At 51.7% G+C, this 13,270-nt stretch overlaps 1 protein-coding gene across 1 annotated transcript; it reads right to left on the reverse strand.

The window, feature by feature from the left end:
• Positions 1-5,589: 5,589 nt before the first annotated feature.
• On the reverse strand, positions 5,590-8,950 carry ZNF768 (zinc finger protein 768). Its single transcript, XM_061401680.1, has 2 exons — positions 8,016-8,950; positions 5,590-7,725 (listed from the first exon to the last, which is right to left on the reverse strand). Exons 1-2 carry the CDS (start codon positions 8,101-8,103, stop codon positions 6,107-6,109), a joined length of 1,707 nt encoding a protein of 568 aa, XP_061257664.1. The 5' UTR covers positions 8,104-8,950; the 3' UTR covers positions 5,590-6,106.
• Between the last annotated feature and the right edge of the window lie 4,320 nt (positions 8,951-13,270).

Genomic DNA, 13,270 nt, shown 5'->3' on the forward strand with positions numbered 1-13,270 from the left:
GGAAGGAAGTCTGGTGGCTGCTGGTGGTCACTCAGGATTGGAAGCTGCAGTTGGTTTTGCCAGGCTGCTACTTCTCCATGGCTTCCCAAGCCAGGTAACCAGTGATAATGCCAGTGGATACTGGGCAGATTCCGAGTGCTTGACGGCCATGAGTGGGAGAGCAGGCTTCCCAATAAAGAAGCTAGCTCACCAGTATCCCAGGTCAGCGTTGAGGAAACAGAGGTGGTAGACAACCCCTCTTTTAAATTTTATTTATTAATTTATTATTTTGTCTGTGCTGGGTCTTCTTTGCTGCGCATTGGCCCTCTCTAGTTGCAGCAAATCAGGGCTACTCTTTCTTCCGGTGCACAGGCGTCTCATTTTGGTGGTTTCTTCTGTTGAGAAGCACAGAATCCAGGCACGCGAGCTTCAGTAGTTGCAGCGCACAGGCTTGGTAGTTGCAGCTCGCGGGCCCTAGAGCATGGGCTCAGCAGTTGCCGCACATGGGCTTACTTGCTCTGAGACATGCTGGATCTTCCTGGATCAAGAATTGAACCCATGTCCCCTGCATTGGCAGGCAGAATCCTATCCACTGTACCACCAGGGAAGTTGTTTAAAAAAAATATTTTTTTATTGAGATATTGTCTATTTATGCCCACCGCCCCCTCTTTTTAAAAAAGCAATCAATGGTTGTAGGGCCTTGACCCTGAAGGCCTTTACCTTCAGAAGGAACAGATGGGACTGGTCACTGCTGCCCTCTTGTGGTCATTAGGATTCCAGGGGAATATTGAGTAATCCTACCTCCAGCTCCCGTCCAGACCTGCGAGGGGAGAAGCAACGTTTTGTTCCCCAAGCAGTGACCTTCGATGGCTCCTTTCTGTCAACAGCAGGGTAAGTGGACATTCCTGAGCCAGACACACAAAGCCCAGAACAGTCTTTCAAAGCCTGCCAGCCTCTCCACTTCATCAATACCCTTCTGGTCCAGCCCTCAAGGAACCATGGGTCTGGCTCCAAAACAAGACATCAAGAAGGAAGAAGTGAGGCTCATTTTCCCAAAGAGGGGAAAAAAATGTTTTGACCAGGCGTATCACAGAATTCCCTGGTGGTTTCGTAGTTAGGACTCCAAGTTCCCACTGCAAGGGGCACAGGTTCCATTCCTGGTCAGGGAACTGAGATCCTGTATGCTATGTGGCATGGCCAAAATAATAATATTAAAATTAAATCTCATCATGCTTGTGCATGCTCAATTGCTACAGTTGTGTCCAACTCTGTGCGACCCTATGCACTGAAGCCCGCCAGGCTCCTTGTCCATGGGGATTCTCCAGGCGCCTCATCATACCAAGTTTAAAAAAAAAAGGAGTATCACACACACAAAAAAAGGAGTATCACAGAACTACTAAAAGTACATGGAATGATCCATAAGCCTTGTGAAGCAAGAGTCAGGTTCTATTCACGGCTTCCCTGGCTCAGAAGGCCATGGGGAAGTAGCAGCCTGGCAAAACCAACTGCAGCTTCCAATCCTGAGTGACCAACTGACCACTCTGTGTCAGGCCCTGGGCTGAGTTTGAGGACATGGTGAACATAACAGACAAGTCCCTGCCCTCAAGAAGCTTCACTTCAGTGGGAAACAGAGCAAAAAGTACAAATGTGATTCTAGGTAGGAATTGGGCCGTGAAAAAAAATGAAGTAAGGTAAGGGGTTAGGGGGTGAAGGAAAGGGCCCTTTTTCATAGGTGATCAGGAAAGTCTCTCTGAGGAGGCAATATGATGTGACATGAGGGGAAAAGTGGATGTTTTCATCCAAAGTGAAAGTATTAGTCACTCAGCTGTGACTCTTTGCGACGCCATCAACTGTAGTACACCAGGCTTCCCTGTCCATCACCAACTCCTGGAGTTTACTCAAACTCGTGTCCATTGAGTCGGTGATGCCATCCAATCATCTCATCTTCTGTTGTCCCCTTCTCCTCTCGCCTTCAATCTTTCCCAGCATCAGGGTCTTTTCAAATGAGTCAGCTTTTCGCATCAGGTGGCCAAAGTATTGGAGTTTCAGCTTCAGCATCAGTCCTTCCAATGAATATTCAGGACTGATTTCCTTTAGGATGGACTGGTTGGATCTCCTTGCAGTCCAAGGGACTCTCATGAGTCTTCTCCAACACCACAGTTCAAAAGCATCAATTCTTCAGCGCTCAGCTTTCTTTACAGTCCAACTCTCACATCCATACATGACTACTGGAAAAACCATAGCCTTGACTAGAGGGAGGAGGACAAAAGGACAAACTTTTTTTTTTCTGCATTGCTTTGTCTTAGTCACATAAAACGTTATTTTCTTTAAGCCCAGAGTCAATGATTACACAAGACAACTCATCTTTATATAATAACAATGTATCCTGCTCGAGAACATGTTTCTCCTTCTTAAGAACCTTCTGATTAAACCTGTTATCTTAAAAAACATATTGTGGAAGTGGGTCTAGTAAGACTTTTCTATTGTTAGTTCTAATCTTGCTAATTTAAGATTTATGTTATGGGAGTGGGTCTGTTGATAAGACTAGTTGGGAGACACTCTCCCTCCCCCTTCTGATGTCTATGTCAGAAGCTTTCTCTGTCGTTTTTCACTTTAATAAAACTCTGCTACACAAAAGCTCTTGAGTAATCAAGCCTGGTCCCTGATCCCAAAGCTAAATCTTCTTCGGAGATCACAAATTTGACATCGTTCACAGTAAGCTATCATTTCATAATGGTTTGATTCAGTGACCCTAAGTGTATATGGATTAAATCTATTGGTTTCATCCAATTAGAAATTAAAATGGAGAAAAATTTAAAACATAAGAATACCCAAGTCCACATTCCATGCAAGCCATCAAAGTGATGACATACGTTATCTTATGTCAAGCAGCTTCTAGAAAACTGTTCCTTGTGGGAGAAAGAGAGTGAAAAAAGTAAATAACTTCTTAGTATTATTAATGTTAGTCGCTCAGTTGTGTCTAACTCTTTGCAGCCCCATGGACTGGGGTCCTCTGTGCATGGAATTCTCCAGGCAAGAATACTGAAGTGGGTTGCTATTTCCTCCCCTAGCGGATCTTCCCAACCAAGGGATCAAATCTGAGTCTCCTGCATTGCGGACATATTGTTTACCGATTGAACCACCAGGGAAGCCCTTAGTATCTTTAGGAAGGGATGGAATCCAGGCTCTTCAGCTTCCTAGCTGTGTCACGTAGAGCAAATTCTTTACCCTCTCTGGGATTCATTTCTTCATCTGCTACACAGGAATAATAGCTCAGAGCATTAAGTAACACATGTAAACTGCTTAGCACTGTCCCTAGCGTATAAGCACTAATGGTGGTGGGCAGAAGTGGTTGGTCTGTTGTGCAGGTGAAGTGAAGTGAAAGTCGCTCAGTCGTGTCCGACTCTTTGCGACCCTATGGACTGTGTCCATGGAATTCTCCAGGCCAGAAAACTGGAGTGGGTAGCCTTTCCCTTCTCCATGGGATCTTTCCAACCCAGAGATCGAACCCAGGTCTCCTGCATTGCAGGAGGATTCTTTACCAGCTGAGCCACAAGGGAAGCAGGAGGGCATAGTAAAAGCAGCAGGCTGAGACTTCCCTGGTGGCACAGTGGATAAGAATCTGCCTGCCAATGCAGGGGACACCAGTTTGATCCCTAGTCCAGGAAGATTCCACATGTCTCGGATGCAACTAAGCCCATGCACCATAGCTACTGAGCCAGAGTTCTAGAGCCCACACTCCCCACCACAGTGAGAAACCTGAGCGCCACAACAAAGAGAAGCCCTCACTCACTGCAACTAGAGAAAAGCCCATGCAAATAGCAAAGACCCAGTACAGCCATAAATAAATAAATAAATAAAATGACCATTAAAAAAAAAAAAAAAGCAACATGTTGACCAAGAGTCAAGAGACTTGGTGCTGGAGACCAATATCTTCCATTATCCCTTCCACCTTGATGCTGGAGAACACACACGTCCTTTTTGGGTTTGGTCTGCTCCACCTGGCAACTGAAGGTACCCCCGGAGCTGTCATGAAGAGAGGGGTAGGAGCTGAGCATCTATATCTCCATTCTCATTTGAACCGATTTTAAATATCTAGGCTACTGGCAATTCCCTGGCAGTCCAATGGTTAGGACTCAGTACTTTCACTGCCAAGGGCACAGATCCAGTTCCTGGTTGGGGAACTAAGGTCTGGCATGAACCATGTGACCAAAAAGAAAAAAAACAAAAAAACCAAGGCTACTTTGTGGTGCTACAGTTGAACACCACAGGCACTGTGCCCAAGGCCTTCTAGCTTTCAAGTGCCTACATTTTGGAGCCAAAGAAAAATCCACCTCCAAAATAAGGAGATTGAATTGTATAATTGAAATAAATGCTGCAGTAAATGTCTACTAATGTGATATCATGTCAGATATTCAAATGCAGCTCTGTTCAACATATATGAACTATATTAGATGTGAGAACTGGAGTATTTTACTATCTGAAATTGTGTATAGTAGGGTGTCTGTACAGAAATATGCATACATTTTACAAAGGTCTTTAAAAAACTGAGATTTCACTTGAAAAGTAATGTTCTGTATCCAAAATCATATAAACTTTGAAAACCACTAAACACACCAAACTACTGAACTACGTGTCTGGGGCCCCTTTCCAGAGTTTATAGATCACAAGAGGTTGGACTGAAATGTGCTTAGAGAGGTTATTTGCTTTTGACAAGTTCTAAGGCAGCTATGAGGATGGGCGTGGGGCCCTAGAGGTCTCATGGAGCAATGACTCCCCACCTGCCTGTGAGGCTGAGTTGCTGGGGGCAGGTGGTGCCCGGCAGACATGTTCTGAATGTCTCCTTGACAGGGCACTGCTCAGCCCTCAGTAAGTGTTCATCTCAAGATGTGTCGGGCAGCTGGGTAATTCCCTGAGGTGCAGCCTAGCCTCCTCAACTAAGGTCATGACTGGCCACACTCCAGAATCCCCCAGACTGATGGCACCAACTCCCCATCATTTCCTGAGAAGTCGAGTGTTGGGAGGGCTGAGACTCAGATAGTAAAGTAGGAGAAAGGTGGGGTAGTAACAAGGTGGTCCTAAAAAGGACCAGCCTGGTGGGAGGGTCTTGAAGCCTGAAGCTGTCTAACCTTCATACTGGATCCCGTATGTTCCCTTGTGGGTGGGGTTGGAACTGGAGACACTCCCTGTAACTGACACACGGTCAGTCAGTGTGTACAGAAGGGTGGCTAGAGGTTCCAGCTGGGAGGGGGAAGGGATGGCCCAGCTGGGTGCTGGGAGCCCAGGAATGCAGGAATGCAGGCTCTAGGCCTGGATATGAGAATCAGGGTCTGTTTTCTGGCCCAAGGACAGACCCTCCGTGTTTGTGAACAAAGTTGAGAGTTTTCTCACACCCTTTGCATTTGTGCAGGATTCAAAGCACAGGACATGAACTTGAGCAGATATGGGCAAGTCATGTCTCCTGTGCCTCGGATTACAGGATTCCGGTGAAACGCTGAATATAAAAGCGCTTCCCAGACAAGGGCTTATGGCTTCGTTGGCTGCCGTTATGTCCCAGCATCTCTCAATGCCCAGGGCACTATCCACACACAAAATTTAAGGACAAGTCTCTTTTACCACATAAAGGTTTTTATTGAACTCAAATTCAGGGGCTCCAAAGCCTGAGGAAGACAAGAGAGGCTGGGGTTTGTGCTCAGAAGCCAGGCCCCACTTTGGGCCCCATCCCTCCCCTCACCCCTTCCTGATTCAATGAGGGTCTCAGTAGCTACCAGTCTAAGCTACCCAATCTAATTAAGTAACCCGACCCCCCCCTCCCCCCACCCCCATCTAGCTCTTTGCCAAGCCAGGCTTCCACCAAGGGGCATGCTGCTGCTGAGGCCAGCTCTCCGCTGACCTCTTTCTCGATCTCTCCCAGAGCCTCCGGCTGCCAGCTTGGCCTCCCTCCAACCCCTCTTCATAGCCCATTTACCACAACTCTCCAGGGCATGTCACTTCCTCCACCCTGGCCCCCTCACCTCCTAGAATCTCTTTTCTCCTCCAGAGTCTCCACTATTCTCTCAAAGTTGCTGTAGCTCCCTGTCCCCTTCTTTTCTGCCTACCAGCTCCCTAACCCCGACAGGGCCCCGGGTCAGCGCCGGCCGGCTGCATGGGTCCGCTGGTGGCGGATGAGGTCGGAGCTCTGAGAGAAGGCTTTCCCACAGTCATCGCACTTGTAGGGCCGCTCCCCACTGTGGACCCGGTGATGCTGCAGCAGCGTGGAGGAGCGGCAGAAGCCCTTGCCACACACGGCGCACCTGTAGGGCCGCTCGCCCGTGTGCGAGCGCTGGTGCTGAATCAGCGTGGAGGAGCGATTGAAGGTCTTGCCGCAGTCGGGACAGCTGTAGGTGCGGCCTGGCAGGTGGGTGCGGGCGTGGATGGCGAGCACCGAGCTCTGGCCAAAGCGCTTGCCACACTCAGGGCACTTAAAGGGCTTCTCACGGGCATGGCTGCGGGCATGGGGGATAAGTGCCGAGCGCTGGGAGAAGCTCTTGCCGCAGATGCCACAGCTGAAGGGCCTCTGCCCAGTGTGCACCCTCTGGTGACTACGCAGGGAGGAGTTCTGGCTGTAGCACTTGCCACACTCGGGGCAGCTGTAGGGCCGCTCGTGGCTGTGAGTGCGCTGGTGCCGCAGGAGGTAGGAGCTGTCACCGAAGGCCTTGCCGCAGTGCGGGCACTTGTAGGGCTTCTGACCAGAGTGGGTGCGCTGGTGGCGAAGCAGGTAAGAGCTGTCAGCGAAGGCCTTGCCGCAACGGGGACACTTGTAGGGCCGCTCGCCCGTGTGGGTACGCTGGTGTTTGATGAGGTCAGAGCTCTGGGAGAAGGCCTTGCTACAGACCTCACATTTATAGGGTTTTTCACCCGTGTGGATGCGCTGGTGCTGGATCAGGGTGGATCCCCGCCCGAAGCTCTTCCCACAGATGCCGCAGATGTTGGGCCTTGGGCCCTGCCCACCCCTGGCCCGGCCACCCCGGCGGCCTGGACCACGAAGGGTCCCCGTCAGGCCCAGGGGATTCTGGAGCATCTCAAACTGGGGTGGAGCCAGCAGGGCCCCCGTGGGCATCTCAAATGGGGGCCCTAGGGGCATGCCCCCTGCAGGCTGTTCCCCAAACCCCTGGGTGAAGGCGTCCAAGGGGTGGACTCCCAAGGGGATGCTCAAGGGATTCTTTTCCTCAGGATTCAGAAGCATTTCTGCACCTTCCTGGAATTTGGAACTTTCAGCTTCAAACTCAGGGCTTTGGGTTTTGAACTCCGGATTCTGGGGTTCATACTCTGGGCTCTGAGTCCCATACCTGGGACTCTGAGATTCATATCCAGGGCTCCGGGGTTCATACCCAGGGCTCTTGGGTTCGTACCCAGGGCTCCGGGGTTCATATCCAGGGCTCCGGGGTTCATATCCAGGGCTCTTGGGTTCATACCCAGGGCTTTGGGGCTCATACCTAGGGCTCTGAGGTTCAAAATCGGGGCTCTGAGAATCTGATTCAGGACTTCTGGGTGCAAATTCAGGGCTTGGGGGCACAAATCCAGGGCTTCGGGACTCAAAACCTGGGCTTTCAGGCTCAAACCTGGGGCTTTGGGGTTCAAACTCTGGGCTTTGTGGCCCAAAACCAGGGCTCTGGGGTTCAAGCCCAAAAGCTATCTCTTCGACCTCATAGTCCCCAGTGCCTTCTTGCTGAGAAATTTCCTCTTCCTCATTCTCACTCATGTTACCTGCAGGATCAGAGAATTACAAAAAACCCAGATTGTGTGGGACCTGGAAGGTTACTGGGTCCCACCATTAACTGACACAAATCTTTCCCTCCTCCTCAATTAGGGTCGCTGGCCCTTGGGCAAGTGCTGAAATTCCCACCTCCCCATCAGCAAACCCAGGCCACCGGGTCCCGACCCCGCCTCCTCCAAGTCCCAGGTGTCCAAGCCCCCTGCTTTCGTCCCCTCCCACCCACCACAGCCCCCTCTCCCGCTCCCAGGCACACTTCTCGGAGGGGCGCTCCCTCCCTCACCTTTGAGGGACCCTTCAGGGCTCCCCATTTCATCAGGACTTTGCATATCTCGGGGCTCGAGGCCCCACGGCGACGCCTCCCGTTCCATCCCCGCCGGCTCCCACTGCGGCGGCAGGGGCGATGGTGGACGATCCTGCGACTTGGTCTGAGCGCCCCAAGACCCGAGCCCTCGCCGGCCGCCCGCTCAGCGCCGGCCAGGAGACCCGGCTGTCCAGCCCCGGCCCCTGAGGCCGGACGTCTTGACCCTGGGCCTCTCCGGCCCGCCGGGCCCCTCCCCTACCCGCGGCCCCGCCCCCACCCACAAGGTCTCGGCTTGCCCTGAGGTCCTCGCAGGCCCCCAAGCGTCGTGGCCTCAGAGGTGAGGGGCTTCACGACTCGCCTTGCTGCCCCCCGATACCGCTCCCCACCCGAGACCCCGTCGTCTGGCCTCCCAGCCCCCGGCTGGGCTGCGGCTGGCCGACCCCCTCCCCTCCGCACAGGAAGTGTCCGTCCGCGGCCAGTTTCCCCCGCCGGCTAGCTTTGCGGCCTCTCTAGGAGTGGCTGGAGGTGGAAACTCGTTGGCATTAACCCTGGGCAGGATGGCCCCGACGTCGAGGTAGGGGGAAGACTGGGCGCCCTGGAGCCCGCGGGAGAGGCTCGGGCAGTTTATGTGCCTATGTCGTAGGTCTCCGTCCGCCCGAGGGCCTATCTGTCTGTCTCCTGGGCCCTGCGTCCGTCAGTGCTTGTGGCCAAGGGCGAGGCAACAAGAGAGACCAAGGTCAGCGAGAAGGAGCGACGCTTCCCGGCGCCAGCGGGGGCGGTGTCTAGCTCCCTCCCCTCCCGGGCCTTGGGGTCAGTTCTGGCCGCGTCTCGGGAACCTGGACAGACCTACCCCCTACCCTCACCCCCGACTTAGCCTCATCGAGGCTCCTGAGTCCGGGACGCCCCTCTTCGAACTCCACTCCCCCATACGGGCGCTCCCACCCTCACTCCTCCTGGTCCCCCCCCACCCCCCCGCATCTCGCTGCTTCTCCTAATCTCCACCCTTCCCCCGCTCTGGGAGGGCTAGGATCGTTGCCAAGGAAACAGCCCCGCCTCCAGTTTCCAGAGGCACCGCCCCTCCCTCCCAGGGAGCTCTGCGATTGGCTGGTGGAGCTCGTGCTCTCACCATCCCGCCTCTTACCACTACACCACCTATTAAGCCTTAAGGGTCGCCAGGGAACGCGAGGCACCTTTCTGATTGGTTGCAGGGTGCACAGGCCGGTTCCACCTCCTCCGTGCTCCAGAAGTGCCCCCGGGAGGAGTGCGAGGGAGGTCCTGGCGTCTCTCGTCTTCTCTGAACTGTACTTTCAGGGCTTTTCCCGCCCTCATTTACCCTTCATTAGAGTTTATCTTTCTGAAGAATGAAAGACAGGGATCTGAGGATAGACACCCTTGGCTCCCCTCTCTCCCCTTCCCAGCAGTTTTCTTTTTCTCACAGGTTACAGGCCAGTCCGGGGCAGAGGAGGTTGGGTTCGGGGGGATCCTGCTGCAGAAAGAAGGTTGCTTCTTTTTCTGTTAACCTGCTTCTCCCTTCCACCTGCTCCGAAGCCTGAGTTTAACTCAGTCCCTTGGAGCTTTAGTCCCTGGTTCCTGGATTTTCTCACAGGGAGGCAAGGATCCTATGAGAATTCCTTCAGGTGAGGGTAATAGAGTTCAGGAGGGGAAGTGGGTAGAGAATCATCTGGCCTTTAAGGCAATTAAAAATTTTCCACTGTCTGACTTGGATAGAGGCTTCTAGAGAAAGGGACCTGGGAAACATAGGTGCAGCTTTGAATCAAAGGAAAAGTGATCCTGAAAAGACAACTGAATAGAATCCAATTCTTGACCTTTTTCTACCCTTGCTGCTAAAACTAGTGTTCTTGACAATTAATGAACCAAATTCTCCCTTTGTGAATGATGCAGGAGCCATAGATTGTTCTCCTGTTGCCTACTCAGACGAAGGAAGGAAACTGGTTGGGAGGAAAGATAACATCTTCCATTCTCCTGAAAAGAGATGAGAACAAGAATTTGGAGAATTGCTAATGGGCAAAGCCTGGAGAGAAGCAATCTCAGTTCTCAGTAGAGGCTTACAAACAATCACAGACAGACACCTTCCTACTAATAAAGCAGAAGTCCTTTTCTGCCCTCCAAAGTATCAGCTTCCAGCTCCATAGCTCTCTCCCATCCCAATGTCTGTCCAAAAAGCTTTGTGGAGAATGGCTCACAGGGCCCAGCACTAGAGGGTCCACAGGCAGAACCTACAAGTGCAGTGATTATGGGAAGAGTGGGACCTGGGGCACCTTCTGATCATTGCCAAAACACACAAAGGAGCTTCATGAGACAGAGACACTTCTCTCTGACCTCCAACCTTCTTACCTACCAGGAAATTCATACCAGAGAACAGCTGTCCCCTGCAAAGTGTATAGTGAGCCCTCCAGCCCCAGCTCTGATGTGGTCCATTGCCTGGACTCTTCATAGCACAGGCCTCAAGCCCCATGAGTAGCAGGAGTGGGGCCAGGGCTTCAGTCGGCTCTGGCACCAGTATTTCCACATGGAAATTCAGTCTGTTAGTACATGACCGACTGCCAGGCAGCCTCCTCCAGCACCTGTCCTCTCTCATCAGTGGGCCTTCGAGAGGCAGCCAGCCTCTGCCTGACACACGCCCATAGCAGTGACAGGCTAGAAGCACAGGGAAGCCTCTGTTGAGGGTTCCAACTTGCCCTGAGTGTGTGTGTCCTGAGTTGGGCAACCACTTTATCCACAGAATCATCCCGTGGTGTGCAGCAGCACCGGGGCAGAGCTATTCAGTGGGTAGCCTTGGTTTATGGTGGCTTGGCCCACACTCAAGGTAGGTTCTCAGTGTGAGAGAGGCACCTCTGTGATCTGCTTCCTCCCTGCATGCAACGGACAAACCCTCTGAAAGGCCTTCTGGGGCTTCCCTGGTGGTGCCGTGGTTAGGAATGCAGGGGACATGGGCTCGAGCCCTGGTCCAGGAAGATCATGTGCTGAGGAGCAGCTAAATCTGTGTGCCACAACTACTGAAGCCCAGGTGCCCTAGAGCCCATGTTCTGCAATGAGAAGCAATGAGAAGCCCACACACCGCAATGAAGAGTAGCCCCCACTTGCTGCAACTAGAGAAAGTCTCTCCATAGCAACAAAGCCCCAGTGCAGCCAAATATAAATAAGTCAAAAAAAGAGAAAAAAACCCTTAAAAAAATAAGTAAAAGTCCTTCTGTCAGATGCTACAAGTGATGTCCTGGTATATTCAAGATTTAAGGTATCCAGGAAAAGACCAGTCATGGCACAGGCCCTTTTGGGAAGAACAAAGGAAATGGGAGTCTGTGTGTATGGCAAGGTCATTGGCTGGCCCGACACGTTCGGAACATGCCCAGAGACCAACCCCTACACTTGTAAAGCTAAGAGCAGCCAGAAAAATAAGTTTTCTGTTCAGAGCAGTCGTCCTCTCAAACTTTAGCAGGCATAAGATTCCATCCCTGGAAATACTGATTCAACAGACTAGGGGCAGGGCCCAGGGAGACAGCTGCTTTCTGAAAAGATACTGCATATAATTCTGCGGCAAAAAGGCCTCACTTTGAAAAGTACTGGTCTGGGGCAGATTTTAGCCTCTGAATCATAAATGTCTTTGCACATGTTCCTAGAAAGATACACATAAACAAATATCGCCCCCCCGCCCGACCCTGCCCAGACTTAGGGGGTCTTTGGAGCTCAAATCAATACCCTTTACATGGCCTGAACACATTAGGGATAGACCATGTGGATAGGGCTCAGGTTTTCACTAGTACAGATTAGCATTTCTCCTGATGCACCAAAGAAGCCCTAGAAAAACCCTCTTCCTGGCTTAACTTGCTTCACGGACGGAGCCTCAAAGACCTATGGTAGGTCCCTGGTGGTCCAGTGGTTAAGAATCTGCCTGCCAATTCAGAGGACACGGGTTCAGTCCCTGGTCTGGGAAGGATCCACGTGCCTCGGATGCAACTAAGCCTGTGAGCCACGAGTACTGAGCCTGCATGTTCTAGAGCCCATGGTCTGCAACAAGAAAAACTACTGAACTGAGAAGCCCATAAACCACAGCTAGAGAGTAGCCCCCACTTGCTGCAACTAGAGAAATCCTAGGCACAGCAGTGAAGACCCAGTGTACCCAATAATTAAAGAGAAGCCCTATCTTTGGCGGGGCCGGGGGGAAGAATCCGTGCCAAGGAGTGAGGAGCTAAGAAGGGGGCAAGATTGAGGCTTAGGTATTCCATGACACTCGAAAATTCATTAAGTGGAGGAAATTTGGGTCAGGAGGGCAGGAAGCAGAGGAGTTGGATTTGGTTTGGGGGCCCTAAGTAAGCCTTGAAAACTTCAAAGTACTCAAGAGAAAATAGTAATTACAATACTTTTAATTTGCAAGCTCAGGGCAGGGTCTAGATCTGGTTTTGAGGCTGAGCTGAGAACTGGTATTGCAGGCTGTGAGTTCCTCAGGCAGTGCTGAAGGGCAGAAGGATGGCTTCTTTAGGGGATTAAAAGGTAGCTACTTCTGCCAAGGTGCCTCTCCTCACTCCCACATTTCCCTTGTGACAGTTGGCAGATTCTCCCAGTGAACTTAAGGCTAAGAGAGGTCTTGGTGGGGCCAATTAGGTTGGAATCAAGTCAGTTCATCAGTTTACCTCAACAGTGTCTTTTCCCCAAATTTTCAAGCTCTTCCTTTAGAAGTTCCTTTAGGTTGACAGATCTGGTTTCTTCCTAAGTTAGGCCAGACACAGGGCTGAGTTGTCAGAAGGCAACCGAGGACATAAGCCTTTGCTAATCCTACTTGAGGTGAAAGGTTGTCCTGACCAGTGGCAGGAAAGTCTGTCTGTCCATGGCTGGCTGCTTCCATCACCTGGGCAATGACCACAAAGAAATAAGTGGTAGATGAATAATAGAGTCGCAGGGTGATGGGGGAGGGATTCTGTGCAGAGCTTGGGAATATAGACAAGCACAGTTCCCTCTGGCTACTGACTCCAAATGTTCCTGTTCTGGTCCCCCTTTGCTGGTGATGGAGATCCTAGAGAGTGAAGATGCAAGCTTTGATTTTGTTGGCCCTGGAACTCTCCTCTCAGGCTGGTTTTTCCCTTGCCTTGATGGCTTTGTCACTCATCCTGTACCTGGGCTTCACTGACACTGGGCTGCTCTGTCCCTGTCTGGGAGATGCCTCCAGAACCCTGGCTGAGACACTGGCAAGGAACTCAGGAGTGGTGTAGTGAAGACAG

Source organism: Bos javanicus, chromosome 25, assembly GCF_032452875.1.
Source record: "Bos javanicus breed banteng chromosome 25, ARS-OSU_banteng_1.0, whole genome shotgun sequence".
NCBI classification, from domain to species: Eukaryota; Metazoa; Chordata; class Mammalia; order Artiodactyla; family Bovidae; genus Bos; species Bos javanicus.

Excerpts from the sequence above, each read along its gene's own strand:
- ZNF768 (XM_061401680.1), bottom strand. The coding sequence starts at position 8,103 with ATGGAACGGGAGGCGTCGCCGTGGGGCCTCGAGCCCCGAGATATGCAA. Across the intron at positions 7,726-8,015 it reads CCCTGAAGGGTCCCTCAAAG|GTAACATGAGTGAGAATGAG; the intron begins GTGAGGGAGGGA and ends CTGATCCTGCAG.